Source organism: Corvus cornix, chromosome 1 (genome assembly GCF_000738735.6).
Source record: "Corvus cornix cornix isolate S_Up_H32 chromosome 1, ASM73873v5, whole genome shotgun sequence".
NCBI classification, from domain to species: domain Eukaryota; kingdom Metazoa; phylum Chordata; class Aves; order Passeriformes; family Corvidae; genus Corvus; species Corvus cornix.
Genome location: NC_046332.1, coordinates 27,964,117 through 27,988,373, shown reverse-complemented (window position 1 = coordinate 27,988,373; position 24,257 = coordinate 27,964,117). Strand labels below are relative to the sequence as shown.

The 24,257-nt window shown below is 48.6% G+C and overlaps 1 protein-coding gene and 1 non-coding gene across 10 annotated transcripts; both read left to right on the top strand.

Annotated features, from left to right (window-relative positions):
- Window positions 1–3,141: 3,141 nt before the first annotated feature.
- CHD4 (chromodomain helicase DNA binding protein 4) lies at window positions 3,142–24,028 on the top strand. Of its 9 annotated transcripts, none has more exons than XM_039560186.1 (40): window positions 3,142–3,244; window positions 4,094–4,255; window positions 6,257–6,384; window positions 6,564–6,755; window positions 7,114–7,232; window positions 7,653–7,894; window positions 7,978–8,105; window positions 8,237–8,372; window positions 8,770–8,951; window positions 9,075–9,314; window positions 10,063–10,266; window positions 10,349–10,554; window positions 10,792–10,923; window positions 11,231–11,327; window positions 11,706–11,897; window positions 11,985–12,185; window positions 13,135–13,272; window positions 15,206–15,327; window positions 15,438–15,611; window positions 15,911–16,052; window positions 16,525–16,656; window positions 16,769–16,886; window positions 17,098–17,222; window positions 17,514–17,751; window positions 17,922–18,094; window positions 18,251–18,431; window positions 18,532–18,618; window positions 18,787–18,872; window positions 18,958–19,091; window positions 19,564–19,708; window positions 19,897–20,062; window positions 20,417–20,526; window positions 20,731–20,866; window positions 21,015–21,092; window positions 21,208–21,345; window positions 21,440–21,548; window positions 21,870–22,002; window positions 22,875–23,070; window positions 23,172–23,347; window positions 23,440–24,028. In XM_039560186.1, exons 2-40 carry the CDS (start codon window positions 4,159–4,161, stop codon window positions 23,521–23,523), a joined length of 5,817 nt encoding a protein of 1,938 aa, XP_039416120.1. In that variant the 5' UTR covers window positions 3,142–3,244; window positions 4,094–4,158; the 3' UTR covers window positions 23,524–24,028. The 9 variants fall into 9 exon arrangements, with proteins under 9 accessions (XP_039416120.1, XP_039416136.1, XP_039416111.1 ...); XM_039560202.1 differs by having other exon boundaries at window positions 18,784–18,872; window positions 20,734–20,866; window positions 23,462–24,028; XM_039560177.1 differs by having other exon boundaries at window positions 18,784–18,872; window positions 20,734–20,866.
- LOC120411664 lies at window positions 20,090–20,228 on the top strand. The gene has a single exon (XR_005604120.1).
- Window positions 24,029–24,257: the final 229 nt, after the last annotated feature.

The following is a 24,257-nucleotide window of genomic DNA, read 5'->3' as shown; positions in this document are numbered from 1 at the left end:
CATCAGCACAGGTTGGGAAGATTGTAGTACACAGATCTTGCTGTAATTGTTTCCAAGCCAAGTGCTGTAAACTCAAAAGATTCAGTTAAACTGGGTACGTAATTGAACCACAGTAAGGTACAGCAACTTCCAAGTTTAAAGCAGCCAAATAACTGGAAATCTATCTCATGGAAATCTATCATTTCCTCATCAAAGGAAAATATTTAGAAGTCTATTTTTTAAAATCCATTTAATCTACTTGGCCTTCACAAACAGTAAAAACATCTTAATCATAATCATGTATATCCCATATGGATTTTTGGTTTTGAGGGAAAATTAAGATTTCTGCTGACTAAAAAACTCCCAACTTACAAAGGAGAAAAAGGAGTCGGAGCTGAGGTGGGGAACCTTGGGCACATTCATGATAAAAATGTGTTTGTTTGTCATGCAGACAAAGATTTCAGGGAGGTGGTGGTTCACTGGGAAGCTTCATGCTTTAGCATCGGAGGCACGGGGGTTCACATTGCCTAACCAGTAGCAAACAGCCCTCTTCAAGCCATAACCTTGCTGGTGGGAGCCTTGGGAATCAGCTGCAGAGAGAGCCCCAGCACCTAACTCCCTTTGCAGGATCTTCATCTGCACCGCACCTCTTCCCTTGTGGCCAAGCCACTGGAGGAAAGAGGCAAACGTGGGGTCTGGTGGACACCGGTTGAGGCTGGGCTGCTCAGCTTGGGAATTTGGTGTGGCTGTTCACCCGGCTCCTGTTAGAGGGGATTACGGCTGTCAGCACACAAAAGAGGGAATGAGAAGTCCTGCAGAGGTCCGTGTGAGTTTGGTGGTGGTGTCATCCACCCCATGTTTCTGCAGTGCTGGATGGTCTGCTTGATCCATGCAGAGGACGGATAGGATCTGTGGAAGAGTCGTGTGCTCTTTCCTACCACTTTTCCTCTGTGGAGCTCAGATAAAATGAGAGCATCATCGTCATCCAGGTAAAGGCATGTACAGGGATAGTACAGGTTGCATGCTGCTGGTGGCTGGAGAGGTAGGCGGGATTTCTGTATGTGCAGGAATGTGGATAACACAACAACCTGTTGGAATGTATTGGTTTAGTCTTTGCTGGCAATGCGGGAACGAGGGCATGGGAGGCACAGCTCTCATGCTGCGGAGTGGCTGCACGTGTGTCGTGCGTTGTGGAACTCTGCTGGAGCACGGAGTGGAGATGGGCGCACGGATGCGGTGGTGGAGCCTGGTGGTATCTCAGCAGAGGTGCTGGTGCGAGGAGGCGGTCGGAGCCTGCAGGCACAGTTAAGGGAGAGCTTGCCCATAGCCAGAGCCACTTCGGCACACGGCCGAGGTGATGGGATGGTGTTATGGAACACCTGCATGCCTGCTGTGTGCGTGGATGTATTTTCAGTGTGGTGTAGCAGACAAAGCACGGCTTGTGTTACAGGATCTGTAAGCGACTTGTTGCAGTCTGTAAACACTCCATCCTCCACTTATGTTCCGTCGTGTTCCACTGCGTTGGGATGAAATGTGCTCATGCACCACCAGGCGTGGGACAGCAGGGGCAACGAGAGCAGTTGTTGACACCCACATTCGCTGGGAGAGACGGACAGGACTGCGCCTCTTTGTTGAGATTGATGGTGTTACGAAGATGCTCAACAGAGGATAAGGCAGCATTATGGGATGTGATTTTGTTTAATGGGAAATTAATGACACCATTGCATGTGCATAATTGGAGTATACTTGTACCTACGGACCGTTCACGTCTGTGTAAATCGATGATGAGCTTCCTGGTGGAGGCTGCCGCAGGGAGCAGGGTGCTGGGTGACAGGGAGGAATGGAGGACGTGGACCCGCCGTGTATCACAGAATCACAGAACCAGTTAGGTTGGAAAAGACCTCTGAGATCATCAAGTCCAACCTTTGACCGAACACCACCATGGTAACTAGACCATGGCACTAAGTGCCACATCCAGCCTTTCCTTAAGCAACTCCAGGGATGGCGACTCCACCATTTTCCTGGGCAGTCCATTCCAATGTCTGATCACTCTTTCCATGAAGAAATTCCTCCTGATGTCCAACCTAAACCTCCCCTGGCACTTTTTGAGACGACATGCTCTGTCCTGTCCCTGGCTGCCTGGGGTAGGTAGCTCTGCAGGGACCAGCAGCCAGGAAGCCTCGAGGTGCAGGGGAGGCACCAAAGTCACTGCGGCTTCCCCACAGGCAGGCTGGTGGTGGCCATGGATAACCGTGGAGGGGTCCTGCAGCCCCGCGGACAGAGCGTGCGGGATGGGGCATCCGAGGCCGGGGCAGGGGAGGGAGCGGGGCCCTCAGCCCCGAGGTCGGGGGCGGTCGGCGGTGGGAGGGCGGTGGCCCGCAGCCTGTGCCCGGGGCCGGTGCCAGCGCGCAGGAGGGCGGGAGGTGCGCGGAGGGCCCGCGCCGTGCCAGGGGTCGGCCACGCGCCCCGGGCCGGAGCGGGCCCCGGGCAGGGCGGGCGGGGGGCGGCGGCGGAGCCCCGCGGGTGCGGGTGCGGGGCGGGCGGCCGCGAAGTATTATGGGATGCCGGGTGGACGGTGGCTCCCGGCGACTATTATGGGATGCCTGCCTGGGCGCGAGGGGGGGGGAGGAGAAGTGACTATTATGGGATGTGCGCGCTCGGGGTGTGACTATTATGGGATGTTCCGGGGGGGTCCTCACAGCGCGCTCTCCCCCCCCCCCCCAGCGCGCTCTCCCCGCGGGAGGGGGACGTGCCTATTATGGGATGGCAGCCCCGCGAGGCGCGGGGGGGGGGCCCTGGCCCGGCTCGCGGGGGTCCCGCGCGGGGCGGGGGGACAGTATTATGGGATGTTGCTTGGTGGGGGTCAGTATTATGGGATGCCGGAGCGAAGGGGTGCGAGCGTGGGGGAGTATTATGGGATGTTTCTCGGGTGAAGGTGCGGGGGGGGGGGACAGTATTATGGGATGTTACTGGCGGGAGGGGTGGTTATTATTATGGGATGCCGGGCCGGGCAGTGAGTGGGAAGTTCTGAGGGGAGGGTGAGTATTATGGGATGTCGCGGGGAGGGGGGGGAAGGGGGTGTGTGTTTGCCGGGGAGACGGGGGCGGGGCCTGTTGCCGGGGTCCCGGGGCATATTATGGGATGTAGGCGGGAGGGGGCGGGGCCTAGCCGGGTTTTTTTCCCCTTTAAGAGGCGGTTGCCGCGGCCGGAGCCATTTTCCTTCAGCGGCGGCAGCGGCGAGAGAGGAGTCAGGGTCCGGAGCCGGGTGAGGAGCAGGGAGGGAACGAGGGCGGGCAAGGCCATCTGCCGCCTCCCGGGGCGTCCCGGCCGGCGGACGCCCTTGTCCGCCGGGGCGCCCCGTCGGCTCCGGCCGCAGCTCCTCCGGGGACGCGCCGTCCGCCTGCCCGGGCGGCCGCAGGACGGGTCCGGCCCCTCCTCCGCCGCCCCGCAACCACCCCGCCGGTGCCCGCAGCCCAGGCCTGCGCCGGCCCCCGAGGAACGGCGGCCCCTCGCCGCACGCCCGCCGGACTTCCCCGGCCCCGCCCCGCGCCCCCGCCCGGGAGACGGTGCCCCCCGCCCCCGCCCTGCGCCGCGCAGCCCCGCTCCGGGCGGGGGCGGCGGAGCGGGGCTGCCGAGCCCGCCCGGCCTTTTGTGTGCGGCCGGCGGCGGGGCAGGGGCAGGGCCAGCGCTGCAGTGCCAGCCCGGGGAGGGTTGGGGCTGCTGGCCAGGGCACCGCGCTGACAGCCGCCCGGCCGGCCACAGGGCTCCCTTGCCTGCCCCGCTGCCTTGCCTGCCCCGCTGCCTTCTCCCGGCCCAAGGCAGAAATAACCGAGGACACCCGGCTGCAGAGGACGGGAGAGTTTTCCTTTAGGACAGCTGTTTTGGCTTCGTCGCCAGAGATGAGTTGCTGACTCAGTTTAATATCTGGTGTCTTCAAAGCCTGCTTTATCAGAACTCTAAACTGATACTTGCTGCCAGTGTTTCTATTATCCATAGGCTCCAAAGCTAGTAAAGTTGCTGTCTAAGCTTTCTCACAGATCCTCTTGGTAGCACTATTGCTTGGGAGAACGGAGTTCAGGTTTGCTGTAACTTTCTCTTTTTCTTTTCAATGAAGTACTGGCCAGACTGGCAAGAAGACGACAACCTGTATAAGCCCAGGCCTCCCCCGGTGTGGAGGACATGGCTTCGGGCATTGGATCTCCATCACCATGCTCAGGGGGCAGTGATGATGATGAGATGGAGATCCTGTTGAACAACGCTATCCCCCAGCATCCAGGTATGCCGAGCCTGCAGGGCATGCATGTGGAGTGGGGATAATGTTGGTCTCAGGCTGAATATGTGAAATGCATGATGTGTTGGGAATGTAATTTTTTTTTTTTCCCTGCAAGTCATGCGTATGTTTTTGCTATCTGAGTCCCAGGGTTACTTTGAAGTGTGAGGCTCGCGGCTTTGTGTCAGGTGGAGCTGACTTTGTTCCAAGCCGTTGCAGGTTGTCAGGGCCTGTGCTTGGAGGAGGTGTAGAGGGTGGAGGCAGAGCATCCGATTCTGACAGGGTACCGAAATGCCTGCAAGTTTGAATTTTCATGAATGGGGAGGGGGAAGAGGGGGGGTAGTATGTGAAAGGGCAGATTGCCTGGCTTGCTTTCATCTGGGAACTCAGACCGGCTGACGTCCAGAGAAAACTGCCCTGGGCTGTTGCGTGACCCACTTTCCTTCATCACCACACCCAATTATTGAGGTTTCTTGTGGTTCTTGCTCTGTGCTGCTTGCTCACCTTTGTTTTGTTTTTTTTTTTTTTTTTTCTAGTCCTTGTATCTTGCTTTTTGCCTCGTATTTGCATCCTCATCATCAGCATGAGGCTTGCATTAGAGCCTGGGAATTCTTCTTGTTTGTGGGGCTTTTTTGTTGCTTTGGGTGTTGATGACCTGCTCTGTGGACATGGATCTGGGTTCTTCACTTCCTTGTGAAAAAGGAGTGATGTACATAGTGAATTGTAGGACAAGCGTGGGTTTTTCTACTAACTCATGCTGGAGTGTTGTAGTGTCATATAAGAGAAATATAAGAGAAATGTAACTGGAAAAGGGAAGATGGTGTTATGAACTTTTGGATTTTTGTTTGTTTGGCATTTTTTTCTTAAGCGTTGACTCTAGAGTTTTCTGGCACCTCTGAGATCTTGGGCAGAAGGGGACTATCAGTAAGGAAAATCTTGCTGAAAAAAACCTGGTAAAATCACTGCAAAGTGGAGAGGTTTAGGTGGTACCTTGGAAAGGGTGGGTCATTAGAAGTTCTAAATCAGAACTTGGGGGAGAAGATGCATGGTCCTTGAAGGACCTGGTGTTGCAGCACCATGGGAGCAAAGAGACATCCATTGGTTGGGAATATGGCAGGGGCCAGGCATGGGACCCCAGGTTCTGAGAGCTCTACCTCTGCTGTTTCAACCCTGGCTGCGGTAGCTCCTCTGACCTGTGGCTTCCTCCATCCTGCCCAGCTCGGGTGGTCAGGAGGCCATTTTCCCTTGGAGGGAGAAGGAGTGACTCTGGCTGTGTGCGGTGGGCGGGGCGGCAGGGGAGGGCGGGTGGCCGTGCTGCTCCCGCAGCCTGCCACAAAGAGAAGGAAGGGCTGTCTGGCTGCCCCTGCCCCTCGGGCCAAGGGCACCCAGGGAACAGAGACACACAGATGGAAGTGTGCACTGGTACTGGGGACCTGGCGTGTGTCCTGGCCAGGCAGTGAGCTTACTAGCTGCTGGGGCTGGGGGAAGGTTCTGTCGAATCTGGATTAGAATAGAGTTGCTGAGTAACAACTTTCCTATGGAGGAGGGAAAGTAGCGGCTTACTGGCCTGTGTTTTGCATGCAGCTGTAGTATGTTCTGTACTGCTGAAGAGGCTAGATGGTTTCTTTCCTGGAGATCCATGGACTGAAACAGTATCCTAGTCAGGTTTTCAAATGCATTCACTGTTTTTCCCCCTTTAGATGTGGCAATCTATTTTATGCTCTTTCCTTTTCTTGTTGGGTTAAGGCAAACTTCGTGTCCCCAATTTTGAGTGCAATTCTGCTTGGAGAAGCAATATTATGGAAATAGGTGGTGTTGGGAGGGGGGAAAACCATGTTCAGTGGTACCTTAGGATACAATTTTTGAGTATCTGCTGTGAACAGTAGAAGTTGTAACCACCTCTGTAAGTATGTAGCGAGAAGCAGACAAGTTGATCTCTGTGAAGGGGAGCTATACTGTAGGGCACAGATGGGGGTTGAATGAGACATATTGCCTCTTCACATCCAGAACATGAAGAAGAGCCAGAAGAAGAGCTTCTGTCAGAGGCTGACACTCCCAAAATCAAGAAGAAGAAGAAGCCCAAGAAACTGAAGGAACCCAAAGTGCCCAAGCTCAGCAAGCGTCAGAAGAAGGAGGTAAGAAAAAGGATGCCTAAGGTCACGCTCTAAAATATGGATATATAGGATGAGGATGCTTACTGTTGTTGTTGGCCAATAGCAGCAGTCTTTTTAATGAATCCTGTAGAGCTTGGGGAGAGAGTGGTGTTTAGTGCTTATCCAGGGTATTTTCTCATGCCTGATCCCTCCCTCCCCAGCTGGGGGACAGCTCTGGTGAGGGGAATGAGTTTGTGGAGGAAGAAGAGGAGGTTCTGCGCTCTGACAGTGAGGGCAGTGATTACACCCCTGGGAAGAAGAAAAAGAAGAAATTAGGACCCAAGAAGGAAAAGAAAAACAAAGCCAAGCGCAAGGAGGAGGAAGAAGAAGAGGAAGAAGATGATGACTCAAAGGTAACAAGCTACCCTGCTGGCTGCTTGCTTTTCATTCCCATGTGTCTGATTTGGGGGATCATTGTGCTCTCCCTTTGTGATTGCCCAGGGAGTTGGGACTGTGTAGTCTCTTTTTCCACTAGACCCTCTTGACTTGACCTTTTTCCCACCTTGCATTCTTCCCTCTTTACTGCTTTAAACACACATGGAATTTGTATTGAATCCAGATACTTTTCCCATTTCCACTGATCTTCTGTTGTGGCTGTGTCCTATGGTAGTGATAAGTGGATGCAGGGGAAAACAATTCCCTGGGTCATCTGTGGAATGTGGAAGATGTGTGGAAGTTCTGCTCAGAGTTGCCATGATTCTCTTTTCATAGGAGCCAAAGTCATCTGCTCAGCTCCTGGAAGATTGGGGCATGGAAGATATTGATCACATCTTCACAGAGGAGGATTACCGCACACTCACCAACTACAAAGCTTTCAGCCAGTTTGTCAGGTGAGCTGCAAGCCTATGCTTGAAAGGACTTGGGAACAGAAAAAGAGATGGGACAAAAACTAGATTCCTTGATTTTGGAACCTCAGTGCACACCGGTGTGGTACCTAGAGTGAAAACTGAAGCAACAGTAAAAGAATAGATCCACAGCTTTTTTGTTTTCAGTCATCAAGATGATGCAAGTCCTTCCAGTCCACTTTCTTCCCTACTATGCTAAATTCCATCTCTTTTTTCCAAGCCCTGAACATTTCCATCTTTCACATAGAGTGAAAGATGAGAGTGAGGAGATTCATTGGCTCTTGAAATCAGAGATTAGAAAGGAACGTAGTTTGAGATAAAGGTGCTAAGGGGGGGTGGCAGTGGGGAGGAATGATCTAGATTTCAGGGTGGTTCAGTAACCCTTCCTTCCTTCACTGTACACAGGCCACTTATTGCAGCCAAGAACCCTAAAATAGCAGTGTCGAAGATGATGATGGTACTGGGAGCCAAATGGAGGGAGTTCAGCACAAACAACCCCTTCAAGGGAAGTTCAGGTGCATCTGTGGCAGCTGCTGCAGCTGCAGCTGTTGCAGTAGTGGAGAGTATGGTGACAAACGTGGATACTGTCCTACCGCAGCCTCCTGTAGATGTGCCACTCAGGAAAGCCAAGACAAAGGAGGGCAAAGGTGAGATGAAGAATCTGGCGGGAGGATAGAAGTCAGTGGTGTCAAGGCAGTAGCCCTTCTGACTCTGCCTCCTGTGTTCCCAGGACCCAATGCCCGGCGGAAGCCAAAGGCCAGTCCTCGTATTCCTGATATCAAGAAACCTAAAACAAAGAAGGTGGCACCATTAAAGATCAAACTGGGAGGATTTGGTTCCAAGCGTAAAAGATCATCAGTAAGTGATGCTCCTGTCTTGACCTTCTGAGGAGGGGGTCATGATGTGGTAGTAATGCTGGGGTGTGTGTCTGATTGCTGCCTGCCAGCATGTGTGTCTGAGTAACAAAGCTTTTCTCTTACCTACCTCAGAGTGAAGATGATGATCTGGATGTGGAGTCAGACTTTGATGATGCCAGCATCAACAGCTACTCTGTTTCAGATGGATCTACAAGCCGTAGTAGCCGCAGTCGCAAAAAGCTGAAGGCTGGGAAGAAGAAAAAGAAAGGTATAGATACTTGCCAGCAGTTGGAGACAGAAGCACAGCTAAGTGTGTAGAAAGATCAGTGGAATGTCTGTGGAGTTTGGATGTTTAACAGCATACTTGAGGGAGAATTGATTGTGAAGGAAGAACATGATACTATTTTGAATAAGGAAAAGTCTTTCAGGAGTTCTTTGTTAGGGAAACAGATGCAGTGCTGAGTTTTCCTGGCCTTACCTGTACCTTTTATTTCATGGGTGGATGGGGGCACAAAGGGACTTGTTTTGCTCCTGTTCCAGGTGTTCTTCCTCGCCCTACTTACTTACATAGAGTTTTGGATTCTGGATCTCTAGATGGCTATGTAGGCTGTTGGAAGCTTGTACCTGTGACTTGTACCACAGTAACTCCTCATCACCCTCTGCAGGTGAGGAGGACTCCACAGTGGCTGTGGATGGCTATGAGACTGATCACCAGGACTACTGTGAGGTGTGCCAGCAGGGAGGAGAAATTATATTGTGTGATACCTGCCCTCGTGCCTACCACATGGTTTGCCTGGACCCAGATATGGAAAAAGCTCCAGAGGGTAAATGGAGCTGCCCGCACTGTGTGAGTATTGGATTCCCCAAAATGGTGCAAGAGGTCATGGAGGAGGGGGATGTCAAGTGGCTTGGGGCTGCTGTTCTGTGGTAATGAAATAATCTTTGTTTTTCTGATTTCCTTCTCCTACAGGAAAAAGAGGGCATTCAGTGGGAAGCAAAGGAGGATAACTCTGAAGGTGAGGAAATCCTGGAGGATGTAGTGGGGGATGCTGAGGAAGAGGATGACCACCATATGGAGTTCTGTAGAGTCTGCAAGGATGGAGGAGAGCTGCTGTGCTGTGATGCCTGTCCTTCATCCTACCACATCCACTGTCTGAATCCCCCACTGCCTGAGATTCCCAATGGAGAGTGGCTGTGTCCTCGCTGCACTGTGAGTTTCTGCTAGTACCATTCTCCCATTGCTACAAGAGGTGATTGATCTAATCCCTTTGGATCATCATATTTATATGGAAATACACGGTCCTTTGAAGACTATCTCCTCATACACTTTTGTCATAAAGCTTAAAGGCCTGACTCTTTTTAGCTGTGTTGTGCCTTGATTGACTGATTTCTCCAGACAGTGGGAAGAACCAGGCTACAGCCTTTGGGTCTCATGAGATTTGTCCACGTGCAAGGTAGTTGGGCAGTTTTTGGTCCAAGATGCCAAGGCTCACTTTTTTTGGCTCCTGTATGTGTGTAGAAGCAGGAGAACAAGTGTAAGCAAAATCAGTGCTTAAAGTAATTTAAACTGATGCTGAGATTAAACTGGTTTTGCACTGTTGTAAGCTCTGTAATGCTTAGACCTTTCTTAGTAGATGGTTAGGAGAAATACCACGCTTTTCTGGAAAGTTCTCGAAATAAGTAATATAAATGGTGTTAGTTGCTTTCATTAGGTGATAAAAACTTAAAGCTGATGAACAAAAAAAAGCTCCTTATGCTGGGCCCTTGGTTCTGCAGTAAAATATTTTCTGTACAAGCTTTCAATGAAGTCATAGTTGGGCAGACTACTGAACTCATCAAGCCTAGCAAATTCTATCTGTGTAGTAAAACCATGAAAGTGACCCTGTTTCTGCTCCTCAGTGCTTCTGTGTTAGAGTACATACACTGTGTGATGCATCAAGCTCTGTTTAACTTTCCAGTGCCCAGCTTTGAAAGGAAAGGTGCAGAAGATCTTGATCTGGAAATGGGGTCAGCCCCCAGTTGGCCCTGCACCACCACGTCCACCTGATGCAGACCCTAATGCTCCACCCCCGAAACCTCTGGAGGGTCGGCCTGAAAGGCAGTTCTTTGTCAAGTGGCAGGGCATGTCCTACTGGCACTGCTCCTGGGTGTCAGAGTTGCAGGTGAGTGGAGGAGCCTAACTATGGCATAAGGGTGGATAGTTGAGGCTAAAACACCTACTAACTGCTTGTGTCCTGACTGCAGCTGGAGTTGCACTGCCAGGTCATGTTTCGTAACTACCAACGCAAAAATGATATGGATGAGCCACCCTCGGGAGACTTCGGAGGGGAAGAAGAGAAAAGCCGAAAGAGGAAAAACAAGGACCCCAAATACGCTGAGATGGAGGAGCGTTTCTATCGATACGGGATCAAGCCAGAGTGGATGATGATCCACAGGATCCTTAATCATAGGTAGGGGGTGTAACAAAGAGGATTTTCAACAGAGACCTTAAGCAGGGCTACGGGAGAGTGGATGAGCTAAACTGCAGTATGACTGGGAGAAACAGTGGGAGTTCTTTGTTGGCATGACACACATTGTTGTTCTGTTTCTGCTGCTTTACTAAGAGTCCTTCCCTTCTCTTTCATTTGAATGGATTGGGGGAGTGCTGCCATTTCACTGTGCTTGAGACTTGCTGGTTTCTTCTGCAGTGTGGATAAGAAGGGGAATGTCCACTATTTGATTAAATGGAGAGACCTACCTTACGACCAGGCATCCTGGGAAAGCGAAGATGTGGATATTCAAGATTATGACCTCTACAAGCAAGCCTACTGGAATCACAGGTAGGAGGAGTATCTAGAGATTGTTTTCCTTTCCCTTCCCTCAAGACAAAGCTCTGCAGTATGCCAGCCCCTAGCACTGGCTGGATTAATAGATGGAAATGGGCGAGACGCATTGCCTTGTTGCTGACTCCTTATGCCTTTGGGCAGGGACCTTGTGCCTTTCTACCAGCTCATGAAGGTTCCAGCCCTGTTCTCTTGAGCCTGTTTGAGTTGGGTGATTGCCCTTCTATTCTTTGCAATAGTTTTCTCTTGATCTGTTAATAAAAAGCCATTAAACTTACATGTACTTGGGACTGTCTCCGCACAGGGAGCTGATGCGAGGTGAAGAGGGCAGGCCTGGTAAGAAGTTAAAGAAAGTGAAGATGAGGAAACTGGAAAGGCCCCCTGAGACTCCCACAGTAGACGTAAGTTATTGGTTTTTTGCATAGGAGCCATTTTGGGGTGCCAGCAGGTAAATAGGAAACTGAAGAGTGAACAGCATATGGTTTAGAGCTGCTTCATGGCCCAAAGAATAAATGGCATTAGAGGACCTTCAGACAAAGGTCCACTGTGTCCATTGGGTCAGAGTCCCTAGCTCTTGGTGAAAGGGTTTTACAAAAGAAATGGCTTCTTTTTGGATGCCCTTGGCCATTTAGGAATTGGGTTTGGTGCTAGTCTGGTTGTCATCCATGAAGCCTCATCTGTACTAGTGAATATAAGGGTGGCTATAGACTCTTGATAGGACTCCTGTTAGTTATCTAACTAAGGTAAAGCTTTTCAACTCTTCCTTCTTTCCACTATAGCCAACAGTGAAATATGACCGGCAGCCGGAGTACCTCGATGTAACAGGGGGGACTCTGCATCCCTACCAACTGGAAGGACTGAACTGGCTGCGCTTCTCCTGGGCCCAGGGCACGGATACAATCTTGGCTGATGAAATGGGTCTGGGAAAGACTGTGCAGACAGCAGTGTTCCTGTATTCCTTGTACAAAGAGGTGAGAGCTGGGAGGTCACTGCCCAGAGAAATTCTGCCTGTGTTAGTGATTGCAGTCATCTAATGCTCTTACTGACTCTATTTGTAGGGCCACTCAAAGGGTCCCTTCTTGGTGAGTGCCCCGCTGTCCACAATCATCAACTGGGAGCGAGAATTTGAGATGTGGGCCCCAGATATGTATGTAGTGACTTACGTCGGGGACAAAGACAGCCGGGCCATCATCCGTGAGAATGAGTTCACTTTTGAGGATAATGCCATTCGTGGAGGCAAAAAAGCATCCAGAATGAAGGTACAGAACTCTGCTGTAACACAAGCCTGAATTGAGATGCACTCCCTGGCTTTCAGCAGCTGAGGTTCAAATACTCTGCTGTCCCTGGGAACTGATTATGCTTGTAGTTTCCAAGGGGAAATAACTGCAAATTGATGACAAGTGGGCGTTTAGACTCCTGCTGTAGACTGTTTAAACACTCTTACTACTTTGAACTAAGTCAGTACTGGAGAAATATAGTTGTCTAAGGTGATACTGGCCCTAGGCAAGTCCCTCTGTCTTCCTTACTTAACCTGTGAAGTTGGGCATCTTTTCTACAGATCTAAGTTGATATCAGAATTGCCACTGTATGTAAAAGACAAATTACAAAAAAGTGTGAACTTTTTCATCCTGAGGAATTGGCTGGCGGTGAGGCCATACCCAGACATCTGAGAAATTGCATTCTGTGCCGAAACAGGAAGGAAGAGCCTGATCTAGGTGGCTACTTTTTCTAGAACTTTAGTCTTCCTAGTAAAACCAAGATGGAAGCTAAAGCATTTTCAGTGGCAGAGGCAGACAGACTCATTTCCTTCCTTTGAAATGGAACAGCCTTAAGTAATAATAGTAACTTAAAGTTCCATGGTAAACTATTTATCTTTTGAAGTCTTAGCTTTTTGTTTGAGTCACTCTTCTCCAAATTTCAATTCCCTAACATACCTCTACTCACTGCTTATTTGTTAAATATCTCTGTTAGAGTATTTGACAACTATCCAAAAGTAGCAGGAACTGAGGGGGTTGAGGAGACTTATGTGTTGAGAGTAATAGGGAATTAAAAGGCTAAAATGTTTTGGGCAGCATTTTGAATCTTGTGACAGGAGACTGGGGGTGTGAAAAGTTTTTGATGTGCTGTTGACCAGGGCTCACCAGGATAACTTGATGGAGAAGCACTGCATGCTCTATCCCCTTACACATTCATCCTTTTCCTTTGCAGAAGGAGGCTGCCGTCAAGTTCCACGTGCTTCTCACCTCCTATGAATTGATCACAATTGATATGGCCATACTAGGCTCTATTGACTGGGCCTGTCTCATTGTGGATGAAGCTCACAGACTGAAGAACAATCAGTCTAAGGTACAGAGAAGCATAGGTGGTTCATAGGCATGGCATATGTTGCAGGGGAGAGAGACAGCTCTTAGTCATTTGTTCAGTAGTAAATTTGATGTGTTACTAAAAAGAAAAATGAACAGCCTGCATTTGGAGATTGATCATCATTGGCAACAACTTTACTTACACAGATCACTGGTTAGAACAGCTTTCTTTCCAGGTGAATGGGCTATTGGTATAGACTGAAAAACCAGGATGTGGTTGTTGCTCTCAAATACAAAATGACTTCTCTGAAAGCAGATCACATATCTTCACCACCTCTATTCTGAAAAGGTTTACCATGCTGAGCATAAAGCATGCTCCATGAGCAGAATTACCCTGCTTCCAGAGTCAGCTTGCTCTCTGCATTCATCTGGCTTTTTAGCAGTACTAATTAGGTGTTACAGAAATTGAGGGTGGGCAGAGGTGTTTAAAAATGCCTGGGTAGGTGCTGAAAGCTATATAGCTGCTTTAGATGAGGCTGCACCTTAACTAAGCTTGTTTGAATTGGGTAGACTTGACTGTACTTTCTTAATCCAACCCCTCCCTACGCCTTGTGCCTTAATTCTGGTATTGATTTGTCTGTCTTCAGCTGGGTTCTAGTGCTCAGTACACCAAAAACAATTATTATTGGAAGGCTGGTTTTAGAGGTTTTTGGAGACTGTAAGACAAAATTGCTGCTTGATTTCTTTGTTTGTTTTGTTTAAATGGCTTTAGTGTTTTGGATCTTGGCATGAGGCATCTTCCTGAGACATCACAGCTGTGCTTGCAGTTCAGTTTCTAGATCTTATTTTATTGTAGGCACTAAGACTGGATGCCATTCTATGCTTAGCATTGAAACCATTGGAAGTAGGAATGAATGCTTACTATTAATATTCATTAATTGAAAGAGGATGTAAAGGCTCAAGGTTACTCTCTGACACTATGCAGAACCATTAAATCTCTTCTTCTACAGCAGTTTCCTGACCTATAAGAACAGCTTATCGGTATTTGGCTGCAAGATAGATAGGTCAGATGCTTCTTGACAAATTGGGGTTATCTCCTAAAGTTTTGCAGATATAATTAGTAACTTCCACATTTGATTCCAAAATGAGAACATTTTTAACTATAGCTACATAGAAAAATAAATCCCTGTGGAGGCCACTAGAAGTACTCTTCTGGTGCAAAAACCAAAACATAAGCAATTTGGTTCTTGTTTGCCATGTAGTACAGCTGCTTTCATTAAGTTTGACCTTGTATCATGCTAAGTGTAAGATAAGCAGAGAAATGGCCAAGCTCATAAAGAAATTACTGCTTTACTGTCAATTTGTGCAGGTGAACATGGTACACTTGTGCTTTTCAGTGCAGTACTTTAACTGCTCACTACATCTGTCTGGAATTACTTCATTGTTGTGAAAACCAGCGCAAATTACCTTCAAGACACATTGGCAAACCCTTTTTCTCCTCTGCTTGTTCAGAGCTCTGGAACACTGCCAGGAGTGATATGAATAGGAAGAGTGACTTGGTTATTTCTAGAATTCTCAAGGCAGAGTAGTTGTAGGAATGTGGAACACTAATTTAGCAAGAAAAAATACATAGTACAGCAGCCTAGAAATGATTGGTGGTCTGAAAGAGTTTGTAACTTGTAAGAGCAAAGGAAACCTACTAGCACCTGATGGTTCGGAGGATTTGTTGTAGTCGTGTTTTAGGTATGCAGAGCAATGATCCAAATAAGATCAGTCTAATAACCCTGACTGGAATGTGAGCTACTTGGAACTCTTGTCCAAACAGCTGATGTGATCTAAATTGAACCCTAGATTGGTGTCAACTTTCTAGAATTTTTTTTTTTTTTTGTAAGCCTATGACTTAATAAGCCTTTGTTGTATTTGTGTGCATGTTTTGGTTTATTTTCCCACTTTCTTCCCTGCTCTCTCCTTTCCAGTTCTTCCGTGTGCTGAATGGTTACTCCCTCCAGCACAAGCTGCTGCTTACAGGAACTCCGCTGCAGAACAACCTGGAAGAACTGTTCCACCTGCTGAACTTCCTGACGCCCGAGAGATTCCAGTATGTCTTGCAGTGCAAGTCAGCCTGCCTGTCTTGTCATTCCTATCCCCTCACTTGCTCTTTTGCTCTTTTTCCTTTGTGGCGTTTGCTGAGTGTCTGTTTCCCCCCAGTAACTTGGAGGGCTTCCTAGAAGAGTTTGCGGATATTGCCAAGGAAGATCAGATCAAGAAGCTCCACGACATGCTGGGCCCACATATGCTGAGGCGTCTCAAGGCTGATGTTTTCAAGAATATGCCATCTAAGACTGAACTCATTGTCAGAGTGGAGCTGAGTCCCATGCAGAAGTGAGTGTGGGGATGAAGAGAGCATCTGCTGTTGAGCTAGTGTTTCTCTGCTCTGCGCTTTCAAACAGCCTTATCCTTACTCTGCAGGGTTTTCTGCACAGTGGGCTGCCACTAGAGCAGAGGAAGGACTAATTCTGTGCTCTGGTGTAAGGGATAAAGAGATAGTGAGTGCCAGTGGCAGAGCCTAGGTAGCTGGCAGGTAATGCCAGGAGCAGTGCAGAGTTTAGCAAGAGAAGAGTAGGTTAGTCATTCTCATGAGAACTCTGCCTGAGTTGTTCTATTTTCTTCTTTGTTTTCAGGAAATATTATAAATACATTTTGACAAGAAACTTCGAGGCACTGAATGCACGGGGTGGTGGTAACCAAGTCTCATTGCTCAATGTTGTCATGGATCTGAAGAAGTGCTGTAACCACCCCTACCTCTTCCCTGTGGCTGCTATGGTATGTCCAGTCACGTTTTCTGTATAAGCAAATGTTCCCTGCTGGTTGTTATCAGGGAGCCAGTTAGCTCCCTAGGTGAGGCATGGAGGGGTTCCCATTTCTCTCTTTTTGCTTGTATGTGTTTTTTTCATCCTGTCTTTATTTAAACCCAACATGCTGGAAGGCCATTCCTTTTCCAGCACATTTATATGACAGGTAGGAGGTATCTTTTTACTCGTGTGAGGTGGTGAAGACTGTAAGAGTAGGGAGTAAGTAAGAAAAGAGGAGGTTGTGTAGGAGTCAAATTGCAAGAGAAGAGGCACAGGGTAGCACTGATGTTTCATACAGGTAGTGTATGCTGTACCCTGTGGTTGTGCCAAGCTAAGTGACCAGGTGTGAGCCAGCATCAGCTGGGGACTAAGACCAAGTTACATCCCTTCAAGCTGTTTTTTGATCCTTGCCCCTTATTCCCTCTTTCTCTTTTTCTTCTTAGGAAGCTCCAAAAATGCCAAATGGCATGTATGATGGTAGCGCACTTATTCGAGCCTCTGGAAAGCTGTTGCTGCTCCAGAAGATGTTAAAGAACCTGAAGGAAGGAGGTCACAGAGTGCTCATATTCTCTCAGGTACATGGAGAAAAGCCTTTAGGCTGGGAATACTTTTTCTGAGAAAGAAGTCTGTTGATCTGGTATCCACTTGTCCCTCACTCCTCTGTGGTGGTGTTTTTCTGATACGCAGATGACTAAAATGTTGGACCTTCTAGAAGATTTTTTGGAACATGAAGGGTACAAATATGAGCGCATTGATGGAGGAATCACAGGGAACATGCGTCAGGAGGCTATTGATCGGTTCAATGGTATATAGTCTCCTGTCTTTTCTGTAAAATGAAAACTTGTCTTGTATGTGCTTAATGCTCATCATGGGATTGTTGTGCCCCAAGTCTTCCACTGTTTTCCTGTGATCTTAAATTAGTAGCAATTCCCTATCAGGTGATGTGGATCAGTTACAAATCCTTCTTGGAGTATTGCACTCTCCCTTGATTACTTTTGTTGTCTTTTTTATCTTAGCTCCTGGAGCTCAGCAGTTCTGCTTTCTGCTTTCAACTCGAGCTGGGGGTCTTGGTATTAACTTGGCCACCGCAGATACTGTGATTATCTACGATTCAGACTGGAACCCCCACAATGATATCCAGGTGAGTCTGAATGAGGTCACTCACTGTGGAGTAATCCTGAGGAAGAGGGGAAATAAAATGGTCATAAGGAGTGAAGGAATGTGAGACTTGCCCTCTAGAAATATGCAAAATTAGAGCAGTGAGGATGGGTAGAGATGGGAAGTGAAATAGTCGAGGGATCTTCCAGGGCACAGTCTTCACTAATGCCAGGAGCCAACATGAAGGCTAGTGGGAAGCTTGTGGAGGTAGGTGGGGTATATCAGACTACTGCTTGTGTAGCTCTAGATTGTTTTGAGCACATCTCTTTTCTAGGCCTTCAGCCGTGCACACAGAATTGGACAGAACAAGAAAGTGATGATATACCGCTTTGTGACAAGGGCCTCAGTGGAGGAGCGTATCACTCAGGTGGCCAAGAAGAAGATGATGCTAACTCATCTGGTAGTGAGACCGGGGTTGGGCTCCAAGACAGGCTCCATGTCCAAACAGGAACTTGATGACATTCTCAAATTTGGCACTGAAGAGCTCTTCAAGGATGAGGCTACTGAGGGGGGTGAGTGCCTGGGAGTAGAACCAAAGGGGGTGGGGAGATCTGGCTCCTTATTTAGTGAGAGACTGTAGGCACAGTGCTGATTATAGCTCTACAAAGAGGGTCTAGGGTGGCATTCCCTTTCTTAGTCCACTGAGATTCATACAGCAACGGTGCCTGTACTCTTCCTTCAGGGGATAACAAAGAAGGTGAGGACAGTAGTGTTATCCACTATGATGACAAAGCAATTGAGCGTCTATTGGATCGGAACCAGGATGAAACAGAAGATACAGAACTTCAGGGCATGAATGAATATCTCAGCTCCTTCAAGGTGGCCCAGTATGTGGTTCGTGAGGAGGAGATGGGGGTGAGTATGAGGTGGATGTCAGTTAATATGTTCTTCTGAGTGATGGAGGATCAACTAAGTTAATTGAGCTCTGAAGCTTTTAGGACCAAGCAGGCACAGGGATATATCTGCTGGGACTTAAAGCAGAGGGCCCTAAATTTGTTACGTCTCTGGCAGGAGGAAGAGGAGGTTGAGCGGGAAATTATTAAGCAGGAGGAGTCAGTCGATCCTGATTACTGGGAGAAACTGCTCCGTCACCATTATGAGCAACAACAGGAGGATCTGGCCAGGAATCTGGGCAAGGGCAAACGTATTCGCAAGCAAGTTAACTACAATGATGGCTCACAGGAGGATAGAGGTACAAATCCACAGGACCCTGAGGGAAAAATGGGTGTAAGTATATGTTGCTGGGAAGTAACGGAGTAGCGTCTCAGGCTCACGTGCTGTTTTTCTTTCAGACTGGCAGGATGACCAGTCAGATAATCAGTCAGACTATTCAGTTGCTTCTGAGGAAGGAGATGAGGACTTTGATGAGAGGTCTGAAGGTAAGTTCTGCTGGAGCCAGAGTTTCTGGGTTGCTTTGAGTGTGGAAACAGTTGGGACTTGATTTGGGCAATTTGCACGTTTTGTGGCGCTCTCCTGCTGGGGCAATATTCACACAGCAATATGCTGTGCATTGTGTCTTTACTTAGCTGCATTTCTCTTTTCAGCAGCTCGCCGGCCTAGCCGCAAGGGCCTGAGAAATGATAAGGATAAGCCTCTGCCTCCCTTACTGGCCCGTGTGGGAGGGAACATTGAGGTAGGCTGTACCAGGGAAGACATTTGCATCCCAGCTGCTCCTATATTGCTCTTGCCATATCTGTGTGTCTGCTCCTTTATTCTAGGTGTTGGGTTTCAACGCTCGCCAGCGGAAAGCCTTCCTCAATGCTATCATGCGCTATGGAATGCCACCTCAGGATGCCTTCACCACTCAGTGGCTTGTTCGGGACCTCCGTGGCAAGTCAGAGAAAGAGTTCAAGTGAGTCTGCGTTAGGCAGCAATGGAAGCAACTAGTCCTTTTGGGGAAGAATGAGAGTTGGGTCTTAGAGACTACATTTCCTTAATGTATTGGTTGGTTCTCTGTGGGAGAATGAAGTATAAGCTGGGATTGTTCCTAACTCTCTTACTTGGACCTGACTCTTAAGTCACCAAAAGCAAATGCTTTTAGAGGAGTAGCATGGCTCTACAAGCATATAATGAATACTCTCCCAGAGTCTTTCTTGGGTTTATGATTGTTTCTGGCTCAAGACTCTTGAGTTAGCTGTGTATCCTCTATGTATGTAGTGATTCTGTCAGGAAATTCTTGAAGAAGCCTGGAGCCCCAGAATTTGTAACTATGGGTTAAGAGTCTCTTATGGGTAATTTCCCTTACGTGCTGGAAGGGGTCTGACAATGCATGTCTCCAGATAACACAACTTACGGGCTAATTGCTTGTCTTTCAATTGCTGCAGGGCCTATGTCTCGTTGTTCATGCGCCATTTATGTGAGCCTGGAGCTGATGGTGCAGAGACCTTTGCAGATGGGGTCCCACGGGAAGGTCTTTCTCGACAGCACGTCCTTACTCGCATTGGGGTCATGTCACTCATACGCAAAAAGGTCAGTGCTTAGCAGAGCAATGTGCCCTTTGCTGTCCATACAACTGTAGTCACTGGGGTCTTGAGTTAGGGAGTTACCTCACCTTTCACACCGACTTTCGTTGTGTGCTCGGTGGTCTGCCTCTACAGCTGTAAGAATGAGCTTTGTATGACCCCTCCAGTGATAGTCTTTCTCTCCCTCTTGTGCAGGTGCAGGAATTTGAGCATGTGAATGGCCGCTGGAGTATGCCAGAACTGGCAGAGATAGAGGAGAACAAGAAACTTTCACAGCCCAGCTCACCCTCCCCCAAAACTCCAACTCCTTCGACACCAGGGGATACACAGCCAAATACACCTGCCCCTGTTCCTCCACCTGGTGAGGGCTCCCCTCTTGTACAACCCTGCGTCCTGACCTTACCCTGACTGTTCCCCTCACCGGAACTGTGGTGGTGGGGTCTGGGGGTGGACGCAGATCAGCTTACTCTCATGTTAGGAGGGCTGCCAAAGACATGTGCAAGCCCTTAAAGGCAAGAGAGGACACTAGCTTTCCTGGGATGAGCTGACATCAGTGAGAAGCCCAGCATTTGTAGTGGGCAGGGAAAAGGGGGGGTCATGTTAGTTCCATTTTGATGGGCCTGATCTCTGGGAGCAAAGGAGAAGTGTGCTTGCTAGCAGGAAAGATCTTACTGATGGCTTCTCTTTTGTCTGCTGTGCCGTGGGGAATACACAGAAGAAGGAGTAAAAGTAGAAGAAGGAGCTAGTGCTAAGGAGCAAGGAGAGCCATCTGAACCAGAGAAGGAGCTCGGTGCCTCTGCTGCTGAAACAGAGGTCCCTATGGAGGTGAGTTTTGGCTTTTTTGCCTTGTAATTTCTCTACTTCTGCCCCCTCTTCATCTCCCAGCTGAGGCAGAAATGAGTTTTTAGAGTGATACTTGAAGATAACTGGTCCTCAGAAGTGGCCTCACAGTTTTGTGTGTCGTTGCTTTCCAAGACTCTGACTGTGTTCTGTTTCTATACTTTGTGTCTCACTGATCCCTGTCCTCAGCAGTGTGCTCAGCCTGTGGAGACACCACCCCAGGAAGCAAAATCCCCAGTGAACTCCACAGAAGCCGATGAAAAAAAAGTAGAGGAAACAGAAGGGAAGGAAAGACCAGATGAACCAATGGAAGTAGAAAGCAAAGGTACAAAGCAGTTAATCCTAAAGAAACAGGCTTGAATGTAGAAAATCATTGGGGACTTACAGAATAGTACTGGGTTTTACTGGTTGAAGAACAAAACTGTGAACTTGATATGTTCCTGTACATCTCATGTTCCCCTTCTCTCCTGCAGCTGATGTGGAGAAAGTGGAAGACAGAGCAGCTATTGAGAATCCCCCTGACCCTCCTATAATCACTCTGGATGAGAAAGGTGAGGCATGATACCTCCCTTCTCTTCCTTAACCTTTCTTCTGCAAGGATTCCTTGTGGGTCCAACTTGTTGTGGTATCTGCCATGTTTGTTCTAATAATTTCCTGTGTGTACAGATGAGAAAAAGGACGATGATAAGAGAGACGTGGTGATGCTGCAGAACGGAGAGATGCTGAAGGAATCAGTAGATGAAAGGCACAAGAAGGCAATAAAGCAGCGCTTCATGTTCAACATAGCAGATGGTGGCTTCACTGGTATGAGATCTTTATCTGTTTGAATTCGTTTTTAAGCTCCTGCTTATGTTTATGAAGTAACTTCCAACCATTCTGGTGTCTCTTGCCTTTCCAGAACTACACTCCCTCTGGCAGAATGAAGAGCGGGCTGCAACTGTCACCAAGAAGACCTATGAGATCTGGCATCGGCGTCATGACTACTGGCTCCTTGCTGGGATTATTAAGTATCCTTGCCATGACAGACACATTCTCCCACCTTGTACATAATTTGTCACGGTGAAGGGCCGTTCTGAGTCTGACTGGAGTAGGTTAAATGAGAGAGTGTTCTATCCTCTTCACAAGAGTGAAAGTGATGGGTGGGAGGGGGAAGCTTCCTGCAGCATAGTTAAGACCTAGCAGGACATAGTTCTCATTCCTCTTCCTTGGCTCCTGTTTGTCCCTTCTCTGTATCCCCTTTCCCCACCCCCTCTGGAGAACAGTACTGCCTGGGCTGTGTATTCCCTTGTTTTCACTGCCTTTGTTTGCCTGAGCTCATCCCATCTCAGTCATGGCTATGCCCGTTGGCAGGATATTCAGAATGATCCACGTTACGCCATCCTCAATGAACCCTTCAAGGGTGAGATGAACAGGGGTAACTTCCTGGAAATAAAGAATAAGTTCTTGGCAAGGAGATTTAAGGTAAGGGTTTCTCTTTAGTGTGGTAACTGCCTCGATCTCTAAGAACAAGTTCTTGCAGTTCTGAGTTTCCACCAAGAAAGTGAAAGGTTTATGCAGTGCCTTTTCAAGGTAATAAAAAAGGCAATATATCTCAGGATCATGCAGTTTGCTGCATGATAGGAGCTCCCTTTTTTCTGGAAATGGTATTGGGGAGCTTGGTTCAGTGCTCTCTATCCAAATGTTTATTGAACAACTGGTATGCAGGAGGCTTAAGGTTCAAGTGGCTGTTTTTGTCACAGCTTCTGCTTGGTCTGCTACGGCCCATTCCATGTGCCTGAACAGAACTCAATGGGTTGCTGAAAGGGCTGCCTGCAGTCTCTACTTCATCCTCTTTAGGAGTGAACATAGCTTAGTTGTGGGAGTGATTTAAGATCAATTCAAGTAAAGGCTATGTAGGTCTCAGTCTTGGGGCAAAACATTAATTGACTATAGACTGAATGATCAGTTCTGCACTGCCAGGACTCCAGTTGATTTCTCCAAATGCTTATAAGATTTCAGACCCTGTGTAAATAGGATGGAATACTTCTCACTTGGGTTCAAAGAGCAACCTCCATCCCATTTGCCTCATAAAGAATCAGCAGAGGAATGAAAATACTAGAGGAGCTGTAGTAGTCTGTTAAACCCGATGTAGCCTGAATTTCTTGTGTCTGACTTTGCTTCATGAAGCCCTTGTTATTTTGGCTACTCAGTAAGACAGGCTGGTGAAAGGACTTTCAGCTACACAATCATCTCCCCTTATGAGATGGTGGGGAATTGGATTAGGAGAGACGGGGTGCAAACGAAGCTCCCTCTCAGGCAGCTGCTGAAAGACTCATTCCTGCTCCACCTTGCAGCTCCTGGAGCAAGCGCTGGTGATTGAGGAGCAGCTGCGACGAGCTGCCTATCTGAACATGTCCGAAGACCCCTCTCACCCGTCCATGGCTCTGAACACACGTTTTGCAGAGGTGGAATGCCTGGCTGAGAGCCACCAGCACCTATCCAAGGAGTCAATGGCTGGGAATAAACCAGCCAATGCTGTGCTGCACAAAGGTAAGGCGGTGTGCTAAACAAAGGTGGCATAGGCGTTCAGCATTGCTGTCCCCTCTGGGGTGTCCCTTTCCCCTCGGAACAGATGTCCCTTTCTCTTGTAGTTCTGAAGCAGCTGGAGGAGCTTTTGAGTGACATGAAGGCAGATGTGACTCGTCTGCCTGCCACGATTGCCCGCATCCCACCCGTGGCAGTGCGCCTCCAGATGTCGGAGCGCAACATCCTCAGCCGCCTGGCCAACCGCAGCAGTGAGCCCCCGCCGCCGCCCCCTCCCCAACAAGTACGTACCCGCTCTGGTCAGTAAGGGAGTTATGGGGGGAGGGGGGCTCCGTGGGCCAAGCTGGGCTCTGGTGACCAGCCCGTGAGTCTCAGGTCCTCCTCTCTCGCCCTACAGGTGGCCCAGCAGCAGTGAGTCCCTGGCCCAGTGCTGTTGACCTTTCGGCCAAGCTGAAGTGACCCCCCCACCCCACCCCTTCACACTCTACCCCTCTGCCTGACATTCCTGACTGGGTGCTGTTTCCCTCCATGGAAGCTGCTGCTCAGGTCTCTGGGAGGAGAAGAAACTCCTTCCTCTGCAGCCAGCCCGTTGGAGCAAGGAGTGTGTTTAGGAGAGAGGGGGATGGATGTATGATGGACTCTGTATATAGTGACTGGAGGCCCCAGCGCCATGTCTGTTACATGGAGAACCTGGCTGCATTGCTCATTGCCTCCGCCTGGAATTCCAGTTTTCGTTCTTAATTTTATTTTGAGTTTGTTTACTGAGACAAGTGCGCAGGCAAGACCAAGCAAAAGCCAGGACAGAGACAAAGCTACCTCCATCAAAATCCTTTTTAATACAGAAACTGACCGGACTTGTCAACTAATAAGCAGCTTGAAGACAAAAGCAAACAACAATGAAAAACCAACAAAAAACAGAGCAAAACGTTGATAAAACTGAAAAATAAAGTTTCCTTGTATTTTATTTTGTTGTCTCTATTATCATGAGTGTACTGGGGGTAAGTATGTGGTTTCAACATTGAAAGAAGAAGAGGTAGTCATGTCTTTTTGCTGTATCAGAGCAGGTTTTGGGGTATCCTACACCTCTGAGAAGGGTAGTAGATGCCCCAGCCCTAGCAGTGTCCAAGGCCAGGCTCGATAAAGCCTTGAGGAACCTGGTCTCAGGAGTGCTGTCCGTACCCCTCGCACCGGTG

What these genes read in the sequence shown, in the direction of transcription:
- CHD4 (XM_039560136.1), top strand. Translation starts at nt 4,159, where the DNA reads ATGGCTTCGGGCATTGGATCTCCATCACCATGCTCAGGGGGCAGTGAT. An exon ending in CTGAGACTCCCACAGTAGAC is followed by an intron (nt 11,328 to 11,705) that starts GTAAGTTATTGG and finishes TTTCCACTATAG; the next exon opens with CCAACAGTGAAATATGACCG. An exon ending in GAGTGCTCATATTCTCTCAG is followed by an intron (nt 16,657 to 16,768) that starts GTACATGGAGAA and finishes TCTGATACGCAG; the next exon opens with ATGACTAAAATGTTGGACCT.